General features: G+C 41.3%; 1 protein-coding gene across 2 annotated transcripts in view; it reads left to right on the plus strand.

Moving 5' to 3' along the window:
- PPP1R9A (protein phosphatase 1 regulatory subunit 9A) overlaps positions 1-24,715 on the plus strand; it is a 187,466-nt gene that overhangs the window by 147,419 nt on the left and 15,332 nt on the right. For both annotated transcript variants that reach the window (XM_075827733.1, XM_075827734.1), the window contains exons 8-11: positions 4,892-4,945; positions 6,755-6,984; positions 7,909-8,005; positions 9,115-9,286. In XM_075827733.1, coding sequence (XP_075683848.1) covers positions 4,892-4,945; positions 6,755-6,984; positions 7,909-8,005; positions 9,115-9,286 — 553 coding nt within the window. The remainder of the gene's footprint in view (positions 1-4,891; positions 4,946-6,754; positions 6,985-7,908; positions 8,006-9,114; positions 9,287-24,715) is intronic.

Raw genomic sequence — 24,715 nt, forward strand, 5'->3', positions numbered from 1 at the left:
CAGATAAAGCAAGTCCTCACATATAAAAGTCCTGTAAATCACTCTATACGATGAGGACAGGAGCTTCTTCAGGAGACCGTACAGTACACAGTGTACCAGAAATATAACAGAGTATATAAAAAATACACAATAAACCAAAAAATACACAAAAAAGTGTTAGATTATCCGTGAAAGGGTTTTCCGCTCTGTTCCCAAGTATTGTTAAATTGAAAAGTACATATAAATACTGTAATTATCGGCTCTCGGATGGCGCACACATATAAATTACTGTGTTTCCTTCCTTAAAAGATGAGACAGAAGATCAGAGAAATAAGAATAGCTCCGAACAGTAATGGGATCGTCAACAAAGACCTCTTATTAGGGGTTATTAGGACTTTGCCGAAGTTAGTTTATGTTCAAGGACCTTCTCTTCACGAAGCCGTAACACGTTAGTGACTAATGTTTCCACTGGATTCCTACATATGTAGAGAACCGAAATAACTGCACCCCCTGTCCCGGGACATTATGGCCCTGGAACTGGTTTGCCCCCTACCTTCACATGTGTTGCATAAACCAGTGTCTTTTTGGAGTGGGAGCCTCGCACAGGTTTACAACTCTTATTGGACAGAGGAACGAGGCAATCTGAACTCACCATAATCCCCTTCCAAAAATCCTCTGCTGATCCATTTTTTTCCTTACCTGAATTTTTGGGTTTTGTATACTTTGGCCTCAAAAATTGTTGTTATTATTTTTATGATGTAAACTTTTTACAGTGGATTTGTCCGGACTTCTTTCTGAGAACAGCATGGGGTAGAGGGGGAGACCCTGAGCTCAGGGTTATACAGTTTTCTATATACACAGCCAATTTCTATCTTAAAGAGGGCTTGCCCGCTCTCCTGATATGTCTGTTTTAGTAAATACTTGCCTCCCCCGTGCTGAAGCATCTTTTTTTCTGCTTTGTACTGTACCATTGTTACTCCTCTTAGAAATAATTTGACAACTGGGTGTTACCATTCTCCTTGTCAATAGGGCTTTTCCCTGCACACTCTGTCCAATCAGTGCTGACAGTGCCAGGCTGTGTGGGGACACACCATTCCCCTTGTCAATAGTGTAACGCGCAGTTATCAATTTATTCTGACATTTCCTGGAGGAATAACAGAGGAATGGCACAATGCTTCAGAATTGTTTTTTTAAGGGCAAAATTGGCTGTGCCCTTAAGGCGTTATACAACTTTTTACATGAAAATACTGAATCAAATCATGATAAATTATATCACCCAGCTCAGCATCTCCCCGTCTATCAAATGCTGGGAAGCATGGGAGACTTGACAGGTCTGCTTTAGGACTAAAGATATGAGTTACAGTTTTATATGTATAAATTTATTCTGCAACATCATAAAGTAGACAACGCTGTCAGCAATGTAAAAAAGACATACACCTATATATCGCCTGATACACTCATACACTGGGGGACATACATCTATATATCTCCTCATACACTGGGATACATACATCTATATATCTCCTCATACACTGGGATACATACATCTTTATGTCTCCTCATACACTGGGTAACATACATCTATATATCTCCTCATACACTGGGTGACATACATCTTTATGTCTCCTCATACACTGGGTAACATACATCTATATATCTCCTCATACACTGGGTAACATACATCTATATATCTCCTCATACACTGGGTGACATACATCTATATATCCCCTCATACACTGGGTAACATACATCTATATATATCCTCATACACTGGGATACATACATCTATATATCCCCTCATACACTGGGTAACATACATCTATATATCTCCTCATACACTGGGATACATACATCTATATATCTCCTCATACACTGGGATACACACATCTATATATCTCCTCATACACTGGGATACATACATCTATATATCTCCTCATACACTGGGTAACATACATCTATATATCTCCTCATACACTGGGTGACATACATCTATATATCTCCTCATACACTGTATGACATACATCTATATATCTCCTCATACACTGGGATACATACATCTATATATCTCCTCATACACTGGGATACACACATCTATATATCTCCTCATACACTGGGTGACATACATCTATATATCCCCTCATACACTGGGTAACATACATCTATATATCTCCTCATACACTGGGATACACACATCTATATATCTCCTCATACACTGGGTAACATACATCTATATATCTCCTCATACACTGGATGACATACATCTATATATCTCCTCATACACTGGATGACATACAGCTATATATCTCCTCATACACTGGATGACATACAGCTATATATCTACTCATACACTGGGATACATACATCTATATATCTCCTCATACACTGGGTAACATACATCTATATATCTCTTCATACACTGGGTAACATACATCTATATATCTCTTCATACACTGGGTGACATACATCTATATATCTCCTCATACACTGGGATACATACATCTATATATCTCCTCATACACTGGGTAACATACATCTATATATCTCCTCATACACTGGGTGACATACATCTATATATCTCTTCATACACAGGGTGACATACATCTATATATCTACTCATACACTGGGTGACATACATCTATATATCCCCTCATACACTGGGTAACATACATCTATATATATCCTCATACACTGGGATACATACATCTATATATCCCCTCATACACTGGGTGACATACATCTATATATCCCCTCATACACTGGATGACATACATCTATATATCTAATCATACACTGGGATACACACATCTATATATCTCCTCATACACTGGGTAACATACATCTATATATCTCCTCATACACTGGATGACATACATCTATATATCTCCTCATACACTGGGTAACATACATCTATATATCTCCTCATACACTGGGTAACATACATCTATATATCTACTCATACACTGGATGACACATCTATATATCTCCTCATACACTGGGTGACATACATCTATATATCTCTTCATACACTGTGTGACATATATCTATATATCTCCTCATACACTGGGATACATACATCTATATATCTCCTCATACACAGGGTGACATACATCTATATATCTACTCATACACTGGATGACACATCTATATATCTCCTCATACACAGGGTGACATACATCTATATATTTCCTCATACACTGGGATACATACATCTATATATCTCCTCATACACTGGATGACACATCTATATATCTCCTCATACACTGTGTGACATATATCTATATATCTCCTCATACACTGGGATACATACATCTATATATCTCCTCATACACTGTGTGACATACATCTATAGATCTCCTCATACACTGGGTGACATACATCTATATATCTCCTCATACACTGTGTGACATATATCTATATATCTCCTCATACACTGGGATACATACATCTATATATCTCCTCATACACAGGGTGACATACATCTATATATCTCCTCATACACTGGATGACATACAGCTATATATCTCCTCATACACTGGATGACATACATCTATATATCTCCTCATACACAGGGTGACACATCTATATATCTCCTCATACACAGGGTGACACATCTATATATCTCCTCATACACAGGGTGACATACATCTATATATCTCCTCATACACTGGGATACATACATCTATATATCTCCTCATACACTGGATGACACATCTATATATCTCCTCATACACTGTGTGACATATATCTATATATCTCCTCATACACTGGGATACATACATCTATATATCTCCTCATACACTGTGTGACATACATCTATAGATCTCCTCATACACTGGGTGACATACATCTATATATCTCCTCATACACTGTGTGACATATATCTATATATCTCCTCATACACTGGGATACATACATCTATATATCTCCTCATACACAGGGTGACATACATCTATATATCTCCTCATACACTGGATGACATACAGCTATATATCTCCTCATACACTGGATGACATACATCTATATATCTCCTCATACACAGGGTGACACATCTATATATCTCCTCATACACAGGGTGACACATCTATATATCTCCTCATACACAGGGTGACATACATCTATATATCTCCTCATACACAGGGTGACATATATCTATATATCTCCTCATACACTGGGTGACATATATCTATATATCTCCTCATACACTGGGTGACATATATCTATATATCTCCTCATACACTGGGATACATACATCTATATATCTCCTCATACACAGGGTGACATACATCTATATATCTCCTCATACACGGTTTCACTAGGAGACAAACACCTATATATTCTCATACACTTATATACTGGCAGACACTGGATGCACAGGACACTTTTAGATATTATCCCAGGTATTTTTGATATTGGATAGGAGCTACATTCAGCAGCTTAGTCTTCCCTCTCATACAGAATAGCAGATGCCATTATCACCCACTACCTTGTCATTCGCTTCTATTCCTGGCATTGTAAGTAATTGACTGCTGTGTAATAGTAAGCCATATGTGGCAGCGAAGATGGAGCCGATCAGTGAGCCCGGTGTTATGTCAGCGGAGGATGAGTCACTCGGGCTGCTGTAGACTGTTGCGCCGGAGATGTTTATGTTGATGCTTTTATCTCATGGCGGCAGGTTGGACGCCACTCAATATTTTTAAGGTTTCCATTGGAGATTACTATTACAAGGCGACTCTCTGATCGGGAAATGAAGACGGACACAATATCTTTTTTTTTTTTTTCAGCAAGGCATTATAATTTACAACCTGCTGCACTGCAGCGTTTTCCATGGACCCTCTACAATCCGGCTTTACACAGCACGCGGCCGCCCTCCGATGATCCTATTCTGACTCTCTTTCCCTTTATTTCCTTGCAGCTGCAGATTAAGCATGCAGTCACCGAAGCTGAAATTCAGAAGCTGAAAACAAAGGTAAGGCTGCAATTATCCATTCTTCTTCTTGTCGGCGGGCACAACGGAGGCAGAGACTTGTTTGTTTGATGATATAGACACTGTGCAAAGTGGTATTTGACGGCAGCTGCGAAAAGGGTAAATCGTGAGAATATTTAATGGTTTGGCGCAGCAGGGCTAGACGGACAGTTTAGATATTCCGATGTCTACTGGATATTATCGTTTCTTCACTCAAAGCGAACAGTAGATCCAGTCACTGCGGACACCAGTTGCACATTGTATTCAGACGGGTTATTTATTCCTCTCAGTGGCCTTGAAAAATATGTGTGTATATATATATATATATATATATATATATATATATATATATATATATATATATAGTGAGCCAATAGTAAGGAACAACAAAAATATTCATAAGACACTTTAATTTGACATTTTTATTTTCAGAAAGTATTCAAAATGTTGTCTTCAAAAATGATAGATGAACAATCATGAGTCACGCTAAAGTTTAAAGGGTTGTCCCAACGAAACAACCCCTGTGTATTCGCTTTTAGGGTGCAGTATATGGACGTCAAAGAAGGAGGTCCCATGCTTAGGGCCCCCCTCTTTGAGCCAGATCGGAGAACTGATGCAAAGAGAGACTCCCGCTCTGGCAAACACGGCAGAACTATGTCCTGCATAAGGCCTCCTGCACACGACCGCATTGGTTTTGCGGTGCGCAAAACCACAGGTCCTTTGCGGTCCACCGAACTGCAAAAAGCCTTTGTTGTGCCTCTGTGTGTCATCGGGATTCACGGATACACAACAATTTCACCAGTGGTGTGAACACGCAAATCTATAATAGATAGATAGATAGATAGATAGAAAGATAGATAGATAGATAGATAGATAGATAGATAGATAGATAGATAGATAGATAGATAGATAGATAGATAGATAGATAGATAGATAGATAGATATGAGATAGATAGATATGAGATAGATAGATAGATAGATAGATAGATAGATAGATAGATAGATAGATAGATATGAGATAGATAGATATGAGATAGATAGATATGAGATAGATAGATATGAGATAGATAGATATGAGATAGATAGATAGATAGATAGATAGATAGATAGATAGATAGATAGATAGATAGATAGATATGAGATAGATGATAGATAGATAGATAGATATGGGATAGATAGATATGGGATAGATAGATATGAGATAGATAGATAGATAGATAGATAGATAGATAGATAGATAGATAGATAGATAGATAGATAGATAGATAGATAGATAGATAGATAGATATGAGATAGATAGATAGATAGATAGATAGATAGATAGATAGATAGATAGATAGATAGATAGATAGATAGATAGATATGAGATAGATATGAGATAGATAGATAGATATGAGATAGATAGATAGATAGATAGATAGATAGATAGTTAGATAGATAGATAGATATGAGATAGATAGATAGATAGATAGATATGAGATAGATAGATAGATATGGGATAGATATGAGATAGATAGATAGATATGAGATAGATAGATAGATATGAGATAGATATGAGATAGATAGATAGATAGATATGAGATAGATAGATAGATAGATAGATAGATAGATAGATAGATAGATAGATAGATAGATAGATAGATAGATAGATAGATAGATAGATAGACAGACAGACAGACAGACAGACAGACAGACAGATAGACAGATAGATAGATAGATGGATAGATGTATATGTAAGGTGAGTATATGTTCTTTATATATTGGAGCCTCCTGGAATATCTCCTTAGTCCATAATTGTCCTCTATTTTTCAGCTTAAATCTGCAGAGAATGAGAAAGTGAGGAGGGAACTGGAGAAGACTCAACTGCAACAGAACATCGAGGAGAACAAAGATAGGATGATGAAGCTGGAAAGTTATTGGATTGAGGCTCAGACATTGTGTCATACTGTCAACGAGCACCTGAAAGAAACTCAGAGCCAATACCAAGCCCTGGAGAAGAAGTACAATAAGGCCAAGAAGTTAATCAAGGATTTCCAACAAAAGTAAGATATAGTCATCTACGAGTCTTCTGCCAGATAACGTCTACTACAATCTCCTGATGCTGTAGAGATCCAAGGAAATAACAGACCTCTGAGTGGACAAGCGCCACAGCCATCCTGTCTAAACTCATTATTGTGCTGGTCATGCAGTTGCACTAACTGTCCAGTAGAGGTCCTCAGTATTATTACCACATTCCTGTATTATTGATCCCATGGACAGCCATACTCAAGACCCTTAATGCAGAGATCACATTTGTCGGTGGTCACACATTTCCCGCTGCAGGAAAATCCAGTACTATGTGGGCAACCATGACTCCTATCCCCTACTTTTAGTTAACCTACCAAATGTAGTAGCAAGAAGCAGAGCAGGATGAGTGGAAGGGAATATGACTGCAAGATGAGACTACAAAGTTTGTAGTCTGTTACCATGGAGACACAGGTCTGCATTGGAGCTGTAGACACAAAACGATTGGATTTTTTTAAGGTGTAATTTGAAAAAAAAACAAAACAACAACATTCATGCAAAGGTCGACAAATCCTGTAAGTTACTTTTTTACATTCATATCCATAGGTTTTCAGAATTCTGCCAATTTCCTACTAGAAGTGCAACTTCTCACTTCTAGTAGGTGACATCCTTGTAGCTTTGTAATGCTTCACTGTGGGTAATGCCACTGACCAGAGAGATTCGCATTTGTACAGTGCTTTTAACAATAAGTAGGTATCACTAGAACTTTGACTGCAGCTTTGGATGTGACTAGAGTATCACTACAGAATGTATCACTACTATGTTATTAATGCTTAGAATGATGACTGCTGAGCCAAAGTACTGAACTCTACCGGCCTAGATATCAGATCTATTTTGGTAATGGTTTTGTACAAAAGTTCTGTTGGCTTTTAATGAAACCTTTATTATTTTCCCTATTCCAGGGAAGTTGATTTCATGAAACGCCAAGAAGTCGAGAAGAAGAAAATCGAAGACATGGAAAAAGTTCATCTTGCAGAAGTTCAGAACTTGCAGTCACGTGTGAGTAACATGACCGAGCAATTACTAAGGGATGGACCCCAATAGTTGGTGGGCGCAAGAGGTTCAATACATAGAGTGCTTGCCGGCAATCAAAGCCCTTGTTTCCCAACTAACAAGAATAAAATAACAGCATTTGTATTAGGTATATACAACCATGGACAGACTACATGAAAGTTAACATTTCTGGTCCATTGCTGATAGGGATCAGCATAGTGCAATGTATCAAGACTCAAAGGAAGCAGGGTGCTTGCGACTGCAGTCCGCAACACCAATGCTGTCAGTTAAATTCTAAGAGATCAGCAAGACCATTGTTTAAAATTCAAAAGAGCCCCCCCGACATGTTTCGCTACCGACGTAGCGTCTTCAGGGGTATCGGGGCTAATGACAGCGAGCGGCGGAATCCACACTCCTATATGCGAGGAAATTCTTAGTAGTTACAAAGAGGTTGAAGAGGATTCGTCTGGGCGCATGCACGCTGTAACTACTAAGAATTTTTCTATCTTCTGTATATTCCTTATAGCGCATGCGCGCCTGCACTGGCATTCATTGGTGGCTTGTGTGTAGCCTGCGATTTGCGGTGCCGACTGTCACAGACCTCCATTCGGTCTCTGATTGGCTCTCAGCTAATTGCAGGCACACGTGTAGACACTTCTCCTCGCATATAGGAGTGTGGATTCCGCCGCTCGCTGTCATTAGCCCCGATACCCCTGAAGACGCTACGTCGGTAGCGAAACATGTCGGGGGGGCTCTTTTGAATTTTAAACAATGGTCTTGCTGATCTCTTAGAATTTAACTGACAGCATTGGTGTTGCGGACTGCAGTCGCAAGCACCCTGCTTCCTTTGAGTCTTGATACATTGCACTATGCTGATCCCTATCAGCAATGGACCAGAAATTGTAACTTTCATGTAGTCTGTCCATGGTTGCATATACCTAATACAAATGTTGTTATTTTATTCTTGTTAGTTGGGAAACAAGGGCTTTGATTGCCGGCAAGCACTCTATGTATTGAGTAACATGACCGATGCCCCTGCAGGTTTGTCAGTAAGAGGGGGTTACGCTACAGAATTCCTCAACGCGTTTCACTCACTTCCCCTCCTGTCATTTTAGATCAGGGACCTGGAAGCGGAGGTGTTTCGGCTTCTCAAGCAAAACGGCAGCCAAGTGAATAATAACAACAACATTTTTGAAAGTAGGACATGTCTTGGCGACGACACAAGCGGCGTTGCGGCTGAGGATTTGGGTGAAAAGCAAGAGCCGAGCTCGGATGGCTTGAAGGAAGGTTTGTTAAAACATTGAAAATCTTGAAAAAAAAATAACAAAAAACAAAATGACCCTCCTGGCAATATGCATAATGCATGTAACGGGCACTGTGCTATAGCCAACTGCTCGCAACATTTCTCCGAATTCAGAATGCAGTGTTACAATGTATCAGTGTCATTGCTGGATGCTTCTTTGTATGGTTCTACACAGGCTACATCTCTGTATATGTTTTCTCCGTCGAGATCGAGTTGTCTGAACGTTTACTACAAAAACCCAAAAAACAAACAAACAACGGACCTGAAAAGGGGGATAGGTAATATATACATTATATATATATATATATATATATATATACACATAATGTTCTGTGTTTTGTCTTCGATTGTACATCAAATAAATATAAAAATATGAATGACCGATCAGGGTTGGACCACGTAAGTGTGATTCATTTTGGAAACCTGGAGTCAAAATTGGTCGAAGCAATACATGATACATATAGGGGCTGCTGAATGAGGTCTTGGGTAATACTTAACAATAGGAAATAAATAAATTCAATCACATCTAATAAGAGGTTCAAGTGAAAGATTGAAAAAAATTTTTTTTAAAAAAGTTCACCTTTTTCCCATTATTATAACCCCTCTTTTCGGACTATAATAATTTCTGCCGAGCACCAATTTATAACATTCACCTGCACAGTGAAAAGAGAGACTGAAGGTTTAGTGTCCCTGTCAAGAGAGAGGCTACTTTTTAACACCATGTTATGTTTAGGTTCACAATTCTGTGCAGTCTTTATTAGGTTTATAGGGGTCGGAGTTTTTCTAATTCAGGTTTTCAAACACCCTGCGTGGACATAGAGCTAAATTAGGACATTCTGGCTGGTTGCTGCCACCACTAGGGGGAGCTTAATGCATACTGTCATATTATTGAGTTCACTGTATGACGGATGCTCCCTCTAGTGGTGGCAGTGTGGGTTTAAGCCAGCTGCTTGAGCGATCCGGCAGACGAATGTCGAGTGCCTGGCAGTCAGAGATTGCTGGGGGCCCTGGTTTTCACCACTTGTGTCTCCTCATTTTTTACAAACACAGCGCTTAATGAGCCACTGCCTCTATTGGTCCCGGTAATCACATGATCGCCAGAATGCCGGTGGCAGGAGGCTGTTGCTGGGTCTAACTAGACCCAGCACAGTCTTAGCAATTGTCACTGAAACTGAAGATTTCCCATGTGCAACCCCAGATACACTTGAAAAATCTAGTGTAAAAAAATATATTAGGCCTTGTTCACACTGCATTTACTTGACGCGTTTTTTTACGTGTTTACACGCCGTTTTTTTTAGCACCGTGTGAACAAGGCCTAAACTGTCTATTTAACACCTTCCATATGTTACAGCCGACACATCGCTTTAATGAGCGGGAACCCGCTGGAGAGACATCCTGCTTGTTTAACCCCTGTGATGCCACGGTCAAAAGTAACTGCGGCATCTAAGCTGTTAGAAAGAGTGGGACGGCATGCCCCCCCCCCCCAACTTGATTGCAGGGTGTTGATACTTGTCATCGCAGCCTGGTTATAAAGGGCTCCCAGGTCTGCCATTTTTGATCCAAGTCCCCTAATGGGACTAATAAAACAAGTAAATTACAGTTAAATAAAGTTTATTGTTTTATATATATACACAAAAAAATATATTAAAAGTAAAAAAAAAAAACTTTTCCCCCAAAAGCAATGTTGCATTTTTCTTACATAACTGGTTTAGCCACGTCCGTGCTAGTCCAAACTATTCGAATATAACATTATATAAAAAAAGAACATTAAATTGCCAAAATCACAGTTTTTTGGTCAACTCATCTCCCACAAAAAATAGAATAAAAAGTGACCAAAATGTCTAAAGTACCCCAAAATGGTACGAATGAAAACTACAACTCGCCCTGCAAAATAAGACATCGCAACACTCAATTGACGGAAAAATAAAAAAGTTATGGCTCTCGGAATAAATAAGGTGACACAGAACAAATGTAATTCATAACAATTACTTTTTTTTCTTTGTAAAAGTAGCAAAACATTAAAAAATATTGCCGTAGTCGTATTGACCCACAGAATAAAGTTAACATGTCGTTTTTACCACACGAATGATCCTTTGTTTGGAAAGCCCTATAGCGGTCCAAGCTCGTGGACATAAAGGGGATCTGCTGACACGTCTCTTACAATTAATGGATTTCCCCTTTAAATCTGGCCATGTAGAAAGGGTTTCCGAGGTTCTGAATGCCCTCGATGTTCTGTCATAGATAAAGGAAGAATCAGGCCCCTCCATGCCACTGAGATCTGCGAGCATCTAATAGACCCTCAGCTTTCAGTGGGACACGTGGTGGTCCTTGGCCCCTTTACAAAAGGTAAATTAATAAAATAAGACCCAGAACTAATCCCACTGGGCCTGATATGGATAAGAGAGCAGGGAGAATCCCGTAGACTCGTAGGAAATTGGTCGCTACCATGATGCGTCTATCGTCCTCTGCCAGCAAAGATAAGTTGTAGGAAGTAGAGAACAGATACTTTGATTTACGCTTTGTCTTTTGTTACGTCTTTGGGGAATTTTTGGGGAGTCTATGAGAACGGCACATTGGCATCGCCATCCAGAATTGTCCCCATTGATTTGTCTTGTGCTAATCGAGAAGTGGAAGGTGAAGCTACTAGATGTTTGGTTTCTTCCCAAGGAAATAGTTATGACTGTGTCACCATCGTTGCTTGGTTTTGTTTGTTGGTAGAACTGTTATGACATATAGGAGATTATGAGAACAGCGTGAAGACCGGGCACAGATGGCAGAAAATGAGCAAGGCATGGATAATGTGTTTTCCAAAGCAAAAAATGTACAATAATATTAGCTACCACCCACCTACAGTACCTGCCTTTTTGATTTTCAATCCCAGTCCCCATTATAACAGAACATGGTCATTGATTCGGAAGTTAATTACGAAGCCTTGATCATCCTGTTTGATTGGGAACATAATCACCTAAACTGGACAAATTAGTAAACTCAATATTTCCAAAAACATTCTCTTTTATAGTTTTCACCATTTTTTGGTTTATTAAGCAGATATAATTATTTGGCTGTTGATTAGTTCAAAGCTAATGCTGATCACATGCCTGTTAATCCTCATAGAACAGGAAGTGACTGCCCTACACCTCTGAGACCATTTGTCTTGTCAGGGCATTTTGGGAGTTGTAGTTTTGAAACCAATGGAGACACACAGGCAGAAGGACACTTGAATACTTATCCATATACTCCAGTATGTATGGTACATTTGTAGAAGCACTCCAGAAATTTTTTTTTTAGCCCTGTAAAGTGCAGCATGGGCTATTATTAAAGAATAATGTAGAGGCTCTTGTGTATGTCTAGTGTATACCTGTTTTTGTTAAGGTGCCATTTATGGGTTGTCTACCATCTTGGTCCCTTCTTCCCCTCTGATATGGTTCCCCTAATGCAGCCTACATTTCCCATGATGCTTCTGGCTTTGGAGAGGGGGTGGAGTCTCATCACACTGCACTTGCTCTGCTCTGAGTCCTATCCAAGTGCAGCAAGTAACAGATTAGTAACATAGAACTGCTGTCCTCACACTGCATCGTCCAGTATATTCCTATGTGATGCAGCTTCAGCCTGTCTCCTCTGCCTCCTGCATTTGATCAGTTTCTTCATGTCAGTCCTTACAAGCAGGAGACAGTGAGGAGCAGCATCTCATAGAAATACACTCAGCACTCACAGATAGTATAGACAGTGTCAGTCAGGGGAGTTTTATAACTCTGCAGCTAATCATTGTTTGGACTCACCTATTATATCACTGCGCCCCTGCTCCCTTAGATAGGGCAGAAATTATCTCTTCATCAGCCTATATGCATTAAGGGATATACAGAGAAACAAGGAGGAAGAAGCTGGATGGGGAAGGGTCCCAGAGCTGCCAGGAGGGATTTAATCGTGATGATGTAATCTTGTAGTTCACACGAAGTCAGCCACACAGGAGAAATTACCTCCTATCTACACATGAGAGCATGGTGTATTCTGGTAGTCAAACTGAGATCACATGACACAGCTGCCCATAAAAAAACGGTGCAAAAAAAAAAAATCGACGCAGTGCTTCTTTAAATAACTCAAGTGTGTTCACTGTGACACAACATGTGCTTTTTATACGGGCAGGCATGTTGATTCTGGTTGCAGCAAAAAACTTGCTAGATAATGAAGTAGGACCAGATAAAAGCTAACCATAGACAGATTTCACACAAATCAGATTCATGTCCCAAAATATATTCTGTAAAGGGGTGTCTAGCTCAGAGAATCCATTTCCATACACCCTATTAGGGAATTCTGAGTTAATAAAGGGGGGGTCCTCTGTTCAGGATCCTCATCTCACCAGAGTGGGGAGCGATTACAGAGAGCGTCTCTTGCTCTGGAGGACCTGTCCTGTCCTGCATTACTCAGACAGCCTGTTGATTTAGAATGGGCACTGTGTAGTGTTATATTTCTCCTGTGGTGGCGCTGCAGGGAAATTGGACACTTACTGTCAGGATTCCCCACAGATTACAGTTGATCGCTGGGGGTCCCAGCAGGGGACACTTTGTTATTAGCTGATTGTCAAGGGACCCTTCTAACAAGAAGAAATTGTTCAAAGCGGAGAACCCCTTTAACTTTTTATCCATAAAATCAAAATATCCCCCTGCATATACTTATGCACATTAACTACTCTAAGCCCCATCTAAAATAATCTGGGTTTAGTTATGTATTTTACGAGTAATTCACTCACAGCCAGGTGAACAACTCTGTGTCCAAACACTGAATGAAGCTGCTCTTTCTGTCTAACTCAAAACAGGAAATCTCGGCACGATCTGAAGCAACAATCGGCAGCTAAGATCCACACCCTAGAACCCTCAGGTTACTTATCAACTCACGCAAATTGAAGAAGTTGATGCCAGATAATATAGCAATGTAATACGTTAATAATCACATATGTATCACACAAATCTAGAGTTTATAGCTCCAGAACTGATGGGTATTCAGCGGTCTTGTATGACAAAACTTATACTAAAACAACCTCCCCTGTAATCTGGGTTGTAAGCAATAAATGGGCCCATTTGGGGGAAAGGGGATGCCCATAATCACCTAAAAAAAAAAAGGAGAAACTCATTACATTTCAATCTTTTATGTTTTGTTTTTTTTAAAAGACTACAACATTTACATTATTGATTGAAACTGAGATTTAGTGACTTAAAGGGGTTGTCCATGCACAGACAACTGATGACCTATCCACAGGATAGGTCATCAGTATATGATCGGTGGGGGTCCGACACTGCTCTGGCTGCCTCTGGGTACCAGATGTCCTTGCCGGAAGCTGATGGCTCCGGTCACGGAATAGTGGCCGAGCTGCAGTACTTCTTCTATTCAAGTGAATCAGTTCTGCAGCACGTCCACTATGCCGTAGTCTGAGCCATCTGCTTCCGGCTCTGAACACTGCATACCCTTCATAACATCCGGCAGCCGGAGCAGCTGATCGGTGCAGTGTCCGGGTGTCGAACCCCCACCGATCATAAACTGATCACCCATCCTGTGGATAGGTCATCAGTTCCATGCGGGGACAACCCTTATAAGCTAAAAAAAATTCAAGAATATGTAACTGTCCGTCACAATGACCCTTAAGATATCTTGATTTTCATTTTCTATGGAAAGTGGTAAAAAAAAAGTTTATTTTGCATTTCCTGTTTAACCACAAATCTGTGATGTCATGCCAAATGTTAAAAATGTTTGACCGTTACGCCATAAATCCTGTTTCGTACGTCGTTTGCCATATTTTGAAATCATGTCTTGAGGTGGTTAGTCAGAGGGGCGTTAACTTTTGCAATAAAGATATTGAAAAAAAAAATGTTTATAAGGCTCGTTGATTCCATTTTGAATCAAGCGCTCATGCCCATTCCACAATGACGATGAAAGAGGAATGAGTGAATTCATTTTCATTCATAGGGCCTTGGCCATTGAGATCATGGACATTTTCTTTTTTTATTTCGGACCATTTTCTCATGATTTTTTTTTAGATATTTACATTTTTATCAAATTCACCTTTTATTACAATTCAAACACTATCTGAAAGGATGTCATTCCGTCACTCAACACATTTTCACTGAAAACTATTCCCTACTATTTCTTAGGATGTAACTTTTCATGAACTGGGAGGTTGAAAGGCGAAATATCTCGATGTAAAGGATGTGTACAATTTTGCAATATTTGTTTTATTCCTCCAATACATCTAAAATGAAGAAACTTTGCAAGTAGTCTTAATTAAAAATATCCATCCCTTTTGTGTATACAGCTCCTATGCAGATCTATGTGTCTCCATGTTCCAGACTCCAAAAGAACATTGTGTAGTCTAATCCAGCAGTCACGTGTTACTCACCTCCCACTCTCTTTTTATCAGGAGGAGGCGGTGGGGGGTGAAGTAACTTAGCAAGGAGCAGGGCAGGTGGAAGTGAATATGACTGCAGGATCAGACTACACAGGGTTTGTTTGTAGTCTGGAACCATGGAGACACATAGGTCTGTATAGGAGCTGTAGACAAAAAACGGTAGAATATTTTGAATCAAGACTATTCAAAGTGGCTTTACTTTTTATTGTAGGTGCATTGGAGCAATATAAACTGGTTGCATAAGTGGACATACCCTTTAAAGGGGTAATACCATCTCATAAAGTGATGGCATATCCTAGTGAAAGGCCATTATTTTATGAGATGGTAAAAAAATAAAATAATTATGGAGTACATTTGTAATAGTTTTGATTCCGTCAATAAAATGGCATGTATGGGGCAGAAGCAGATTAAGGGCTTGTCCGCATGTTACGGAATTCCTGCAGAAAATTTTTGCAGCAATTCCGCAGAAACTATCAGGATTTCCGCTACGGAAAAACTGCACCATTTCCTGATTTTTTTACTGCAGAAAATGGTGCAGAAATTGCTGCGTTTTTCCCAATGTTGGGAGATGGGGACATTTTAAAAACGTAACAATTCTGTCCACTTTCCGCAGCAGGAATTGACATGCTGTGGTACGAAAAATACGCACCACAGGTCAATTTCTGCTCGAAAATTTTACGCAGCCTGTGGATGAGATTTGTTAAATGTCACCCACGATAGAAAATACGCAACAATTCCGCTAGGTGTGGACGAGCCCTAAGACATTAATGGCCTGTCGCTAGGATATTCCATCAATGTCTGATCTACGATATGAGGCTGCAACCTCTAGAACAAAGTGGCAGCGGCACCAAGAAAGGGCTGCCTCCCCTCTGCTCCTGTCAGCGCCGCCCGTTTTATTTTTCACTTGACCATCGACTGAGGTAGAGCCAGAAGAAGCTCGGGTACGGCGATTCCTAGTGCTGCTTCCACTTTGCTCTAGTGGCATGTGTCGCATTGGTCTCATCACCAAAGATCAGACATTGATGGCGTATCCTCAGTTATCAGACTATTCCCCCCTCGCTGTCAGACTTCCTGATTTCTCTTGGATTCGTATCCATACCTTCATAGGAGTTACAATAACACGTTACTTCTATATTTCCCATAACGGTATAGAAGTACTGAAGAAACCTACATAGAGGATCGGATTGCTTACTTTAGCCCTAAAAAATTACCAACAGCGAAGATCCCCATTAAAGGGGCTGTCCAGGATTAGTAAAATATTGCTGCTTTCTTCCAAAAACAGTGCCACTCCTGTCCGGATGTTGAGCTGCAATACCAGACACAACATGCGGAGAGGAGTGGCACTGTTTTAGTGCCGTATTACTGGACCCGTACAAGCCTGTTAAAGCAAACCTATCACATTAAACATGCTTTCTTATCACTAGTTAGCATGTTATAGAGCAGCTAGATATAAAGCTTTGTGTAAAAAGATCCAGTTCACCTTGTAATATAATAAATTGGGCTTATGAGTCCAGTAGGTGGTCTTACTTAATGATTGACAGCTATCTGTGTATGCTCCCTCACACAGGGACCGCCCACTGGACTCATAAGGTCAGAGTTAACGGGGATTTGAATCAATTAATTTCAAGTTATACTGAATATTTTCCCACAAAGCGATAGATCAATCTGATCATCTCCTCCTGCTGTTAAACATGCTGATCACAGATAGAAGATCATGTATAATCTGACAGGTCCCCTTTAAGGATGACTTTCCAGTTTACTTTTAGGCCTCATTTACACGAGCGTAATATACGCGCGTGCTTTTCACGCGTGTCGGCAACGCACCTATATTACTCTATGGGGCAGTGCAGACGATGCGTGAATTTTGCGCAGCGCGAGTGCGTTGCGTAAAACTCACGACATGTTCTAAAATTCTGAGTTTTTCGCGCATCACGCACCCATTGAAGTCAATGGGTGCGTGAAAACCACGAAGGTCGCACGGAAGCACTTCCGTGCGAACTGCGTGATTCGCGCAATAGCTGTCAAACTGAATGTAAACAGAAAAGCACCACGTGCTTTTCTGTTTACAAACATCCGATCGGAGTGTCTTACACATGAGCGAACCGACCTTTACCGGGTTCGGCCAAACTCGTTTTGACCGAACCCGGCAGGAGACAGTCACTGTGCAGGGTGCTGAAAGAGTTAAACTGTTTCAGCACCCTGGACAGTGACTTCCGATCCCAATATACGTGAACGTGTAAAAAAAAAAAAAGTTCTGACTTGCCGATAACTCCCGGCTTCTTCCTCCAGTCTGACCTCCCGGGATGACAATTCAGTCCAAGTGACAGCTGCAGCCAATCACAAGCCAAGCACAGGCTGCAGTGGTCACATGGACTGCCGCGGCATCCAGGGAGGTGGGGCCAGATGTCAAGAGAGGCGCGTCACCAAGGACGCGTCACCAAGGCAACGGCCGGGAAGTTCTCGGTAAGTACGAACCTCTTTTTTTTTTCAACAGGTTACTCGATATGGTGATCGGAATGCACTGTCGAGGGTGCTGAAAGAGTTACTGCCGATCAGTTAACTCTTTCAGCACCCTGGACAGTGACTGACGTCGATTAGCCTCATCTCTATGATGGCGGCTGCGCGAAAATCACGCAGCCGCGCATCATACACGGATGACACACGGAGCTGTCAAGTGCCTTTTGCGCACGCAAAACGCTGCGTTTTTTGCGCGCGCAAAACGCACACGCTCGTGTAAATGAGGCCTCAGGGTTTTTTATGTACAGGCTGAATCTTTCTCCTTCTAAGGCTTCGTTCACAACTGCGCTAGAGCTCCGTTCCGTCGGGCAGCTTTCCGTTGGAACGGAGCCCTAACAGAAACCATAGGTGATGGTTTCCGGTGCCAATGGTTTCCGTTGTGCAAAGGTTCCATCGTTTTGACGGAATCAATAGCGTAGTCGACTACGGTATTGATTCCGTCTAAACGACGGAACCCTTGCACAACAGAGACAAAAGAAAACCATTGGCCCGGTTCCGTCACCATTGAAATCAATGGTGATGGTAACGGAAACCTATGGTTTGTGTCTGTCAGGGCTCCGTTCCGACGGAAAGCTCAGTCGGAACGGAGCCCTAGTGCGGATGTGAACGAAGCCTAAGGCTTCAATAGTGAGTCAGCAGGGGTGTAAGATCAAGAGGGGCGAAGTTTCAGAAAAAAAACAAAACTTTTTTCCTAATCTCCAAAAACGCTCTTAGCAGAGGATGACTGACACCAGTAAAATGGTGCAATTACAGTCTACTGTATGTCTATAGTCATCTATCTTTAACAGGTCAGATGGTTGCACAATTTTATTGTGAACCGCTAATGAGATGCACAGTTTATGCAAATATAACGTCTTAAACCATCACAGTGTCTTAAACCATCACAGGTAAGTTTAACAATATCTTGGTCCACATACAAAATGCTCTATTGGAAAAAAAAGAAAAGGGACACTCCATACAAAACAGAAACAATGTATTATGTGTAGTGCAAAAACTGAGGGGGCGGAGCATGACCCAGGGGTTCAAAGAACTCCAAAGAGAGAATCCTTGTGTCAGGCTCCGCCCCTCAGACCCTGCACCGAGGGGGGGGGGGCATTTGTACAAATTGAAAACAGGAGGATATGTTTCTGCCAAACACTAGAAACATCTCTTGTCCTGGACTCTAGGCTGTTCATTCTGACCTATACATATATTGTAACAAACAAATCAGCTGTATGATCAAGACTAGATCAGGTTAGTTTTTCACTTACGGCAAGCAGAGATCTTGCAAATCCAGAGGAATTGATACACAAAGGTGTATTAGAGGGTTGCAGAACTTATTGCACTCAGCAGTGGGCCAAAATGACACCAAAAAAAAATTGCTCTTTGATTTCTTAGTATCTTCTCAGGGCTTGTATTTTCTGCTTTCCTTCACACAACCATAGCAGTAAATGATAAAACATTTTGAAAAGGCTGCAGCAGCCACTAGGGGGAGATTTCTGCATCTAGATTCATGCAGCTCAAAAATAAATCTGTCTTCAATAAGCTCTTATGCTCCCTCTAGTGGTAACTGCAGGCAGCCAGAATTTTATTGTTTAAAGGGACGGTCCACCCACTAAATGCCAGGAGCCAAGGTTTCCCAGCAGAACAATCCCCAGAGCATCACACTGCCTCCGCCAACTTGTCTTCTTCCCATAGTGAATCCTAGTGCCAGCTGTTCCCCAGGTAAGCAACGCACAATCACCCGGCCGTCCACATGATGTAAAAAAAAAAACAACACGTGATTTATGAGACCAGGCCTCTTTCCATTACTCCATGCTCCAGTTCTGATGCTCACATGCCCATTGTAAGCGCTTTTGGTGATGGACAGGGGTCAACATGGACACTGACCAGTCTGCAGCTACAATATAGAAATACAAAATACAGCAAGCTGCGATGTTCTGCGTGTTCTGACACCTTTCTATCATAGCCAGCAGTAACTTTTTCAGCAATTTGCGCTACAGTAACTCTACCGTGGGATCGGAGCAGACGGTCTAGCCTTCACTCCCTACGTGCATCATTGAGCCTTGGTTTTCTACTGGTTTTTGGATTTGTGCGAATTTCTTGATTTTTTCTAAGGCAAGGTCTCCAAAGTTGATTGCAATATTACGTGATACGATTTTCTCAATATAAAACCACCATTATCTCCCCTTGTGATTGGCTCTATTTAATAATTTACCAAAACAAAAACAGATAAAATAAGGGCACAAACCAATTCTGTTACATCCATATGTTATCCTTTATTATCCGTCATGGTGAGATATTCCAAAGATCAAAGTGTGAACATTGCTCTAGGTCGTACGAATATAATATGAGCGCTCTTATTAGGACTTTAGATGACGCTTAATGACCCAAACTAACGGCATGACAGATCCCTATGATGCTGATAGCTCGGATCATTAGACCCTCCGTTCGGCCAGGATTTATGGGCGACGTACCTGGGAGCCCCATATGTATGGAGTGGTACTGCGCATGCTCTGCCACTGATTCAGTCCTATGTTGCTCCAGGGAACGGCAAGGTAAGCCGATTCTCGTGATCGGTGCGTGTCCCGGCTGTTGGACCTCCACCGATCAGATGTTTATCACTTATCCTGTGGATAGGTGATAAATATTGATTATAGGAAAACCCCTTTAAGTTATTAACCAAACTTTGCGGAGATCTAATGCCCTTAAGACTCCCTACCGGAATTACCTTCCGAGAGCTGCTTCAAAGCCATCTCACCCAGCCAACCAGAACCCTACTCTGTACTGATGAGGAGCAACTTCTGTATACAGATGTGTGTCTCTGATTTTGCTATTAACTTGAGTTATGTTTTAAGGATCTAGAAAGGGTCGGACACTGACTTACAGGGTAGTCACCAATAGGTGGCACAAGAGAGAACATTTTCGTCCTTCTGGAGCAGTTTTGGATTCTATGTTTTGTCTAATTTTGTGATCAGGTCATAAGAATCTCCAGCAATAAATGTCACACAAGGAGATGTTCCAACATATTATGAGTAATGGACATGATCCTTCCCTTTTTCTATGACCTTACTGACAATGTGGTCTGAGACCTGCCTATCTATGACCTCCATATGCCATGTGTGCTTTATGGCAGCTGCAATGAATGGGAGTTAATACAGAAGTGTCAATAGACTTTGATAGTCTCCAGGATGAGATGGAGTAGAGCCCTTCCCCTAAAGACCAGGGAGTAACAGGAGAGCTGCATACAGAGCCTTATCTGTGTGTATAGTGTTGCTAACCTGCCTTATCTAGGCCTCCAGCAGTACGATAGATCTGGCATAAAATTATTATTAGATGACTGCTGTCTCCACCCTCCCCCCTGATAATGAGATAATTCTGCTGATGCCATCCTCTAATGATGAGATGACTCTGCTCATTCTGTCTTAGTCTATACAGCAAAGCTGAAAATTGCACTGCGGAAAACATGAAATGTCAGCCTATTTAGTTCTCTAGTGGCCAGTGTGAAAACTGCAATATTTTTGTTTTTTTGTTTTTATATGGAGTTAAATAAAAATCTAAAAAACGCTCTTCCAAAACCTGAACTACCTAGGGCAGTATTAAAAGAAGAGGCTATGAAGCAGGGTAAGGCTATGTTCACACGGAGTATTTCGAGGAGTTTTTTGACGCGGAAACCGCGTCACAAAACTCGTCAAAAACGGCCCTAAAATTCCTCCCATTGATTTCAATGGGAGGCGTCGGCGTCTTTTTCCCGCAAGCAGTAAAACTGCCTCGCGGGAAAAAGAAGCGACATGCCCTATCTTCGGGCGTTTCCGCCTCTGACCTCCCATTGACTTCAATGGGAGGCAGAGAAAGCGTATTTCGCGGTGTTTTATGCCCGCGGCGCTCAATGGCCGCGGGCGATAAACGCTGCGAAAAACTCTGCGAAAATCGGCGTGCAGGGAGAGGAAAATCTGCCTTAAACTTCCAAACGGAATTTTGAGGCAGATATTCCTCCTGCAAAATACTCCGTGTGAACATAGCCTTATAGCCGGGTGAGAGTGGCTATACTGAAAGAAGGAAAGACTTCTGATATAACCCCCGGTGTCTGGAAACTGTGACCACCGGATCTAGGCCGTCAGCCAAGTAGTTTAAAAACCAGAGTTACAGAAGTGCCACCGAGGGTGCCCAACATAGCTGGGAATGGAAGCCCATTGAACTCACATTGCATGCCATTTATATGGACGACTGTGCTTACGGGCACGGTCGTGTGCATGGGGCCTCAGCCAGAGTGGCCGGTTGGTGGCAACCGAGGCACATGCCCTGTCACTTACATTCCCCCCCCCCCCCCCCCCCAAACTACACCCCTGACTGAAGCCCCTATTAGGAAGAGATAAAGATTCAAATGGCATCCAAAGAGCCTTGTGCCACTCAAGTCTTCTAAACTTAGTATTAACCAGGAGTCTCTTTCCTGTCTCACTCTTCCTTCTCTCCCTGCCTTATCTCTTCTTGTATTAATCTCCAGTCTATCTGACCAACCTGTCTCTTTCTTCTCTTCATCTTTTCCTTTTTTGCTGTCATGTCCCCCCCCCCTTCCTTCCACGCTCTCATCCTTCTCCCTCTCCATTTCTCATTCTCTCTGCTTAGTAGATTTGTCCAGATTGACCTTTGACCACCATAAAATGAAACTCCATAAAAAGTTAACTCACTTTGTAAATACATTACTTTACTAGTCTTGTTCTGAGTATGGGTCACAGTCTGTATTATACTCCACAGCTGAAGTCACAATTCTGCAGGCTTCAGAGCTGAAATCGCCCAGCATTTCCTTCCTATTCAGTGCCTATACAGAGCTTGTTCTGGTGATTTTCATTCCGGAAACAGCTAAGATGGTAAGATGTGTGTGAACTTTTTCCAATAACTACCAGCAAAATTGTGAATGCAGCTCTGGAATATAATATAGAACAGGATAGCTTGTGCAATGTATTCACAAAGTTACTTAACTTTTTATATAGCTCTATATTTATGAACTGTAAAAGGATATTCAAAGGTGGACGAAGCATTCAAATCAATGGTAACAGTCAATTAGAATCCATAAAAAGGGTTGTCCAGTATTATAAACAGCGCCACTCTTGTACATTAGACTGTGTCTGGTATTGCAGCTCTATTCAAGTGAGCTGCAATACCAAACATCACATGGACAAGAGTGGCGCTGTGTTTGGGGAAAAAAAAGCAGATTATTTTTTTTTCTAGTCCTGGAAACCCCTTTACGTTTTGTTTTAATTGTGTTTCTTTTCTTTCATATTTTCAACTATCACTATTTATCATTGTGTAATCGTTATGTGTTATTTCATTTATCATGCTGGTTAGGAGTCAAAATCATTAGTACTGTTACAGATAAGAAGTTCTTTTATGGGACAATTAGTTAAAGGAATACTCCAAGTAAAACGTATACACTGTGTTAGGTCTGTGTAGGGTGAGGGGCGGAGCATGACTCAAACAACTTTAAAGGGGACCTGTCACCAGCATTTCACCTATTGAACTCTCCTCACCCCTCGCTGGCGCTGCTGTTAAAAGTTCATTGCCGTTATTCCCGACCCTAAACTCCTCCTCCGACTGTAAATAACGCTCTGCAAATATTTTGCACTTTTTATGGTAATAATACGGCAGTCTCATTCGATCCTCTTCTTATACCCACCCACCCCCTCAAACTGGCCCGCCCTGAATGCTGAAATCTCGTCCGGGATAGCACGCATTAGCCCGTCATGTATGGTCCTAGACCCTTCCCTGCATCGTACGGGCCTCAAATCTAGTTACTGCTATGGTGTCCCATAGTGCGCACGCATCGGAACAGGACATCGATGCGCAAGCGTGGGATTTCGTTTGTGCTGGGGGAGAGACGAGGAGCTGTCAATCAAATGTAAGGAGGCGGGGCTAACTCAGAAAGGCTGGAGGAATGAAGATATGACTCTTTTCCAAAGAAGATATGACTCTTTTATGCTGATTGGCCGCGGGAACACGAAAAAAATAGCATACTAAAGCTACAGAGCCGACTTACAAGATAATTATAGGCTACATAAAAATGATTTTTCACCGACGACCACCAGGTATTGCTGGTTTAATAGGTGAAATGCCGGTGACAGGTTCCCTTTAAAGAGAGAATCTCGGTGTCATGCTCCACCCCCTCAGTCCCTACACTTGGCATAAACAGTGTATCTGTTTTACCCAGAATGTCCCTGTAATGTTGAAGGATCTAATGAATATCCAGTGACATTATTTATCTGTTCTATATCAGAACTGTAAGGCTTTGTTCACATTACGTCAGAGCCGTACGTTCACCGAATGCGCCGGAAAGGTTATCAACACGTACGCCAAATGTATCCATAGTCTCCCATTCACCCGGCATAGGCCAAAAGTGTGTCGGCATTCAGCATACCATGTTTTTTGTGGTATGGAATAGCCTAGTAGACTGCGCTAGTCTAACCATGGTATACAGTAAAAAAAAAATACCATGTGGTATACGGGTTTTTTCAATGGGGTCCTG

The sequence above is a fragment of the Rhinoderma darwinii genome, chromosome 5, assembly GCF_050947455.1.
Source record: "Rhinoderma darwinii isolate aRhiDar2 chromosome 5, aRhiDar2.hap1, whole genome shotgun sequence".
NCBI lineage: Eukaryota > Metazoa > Chordata > Amphibia > Anura > Rhinodermatidae > Rhinoderma > Rhinoderma darwinii.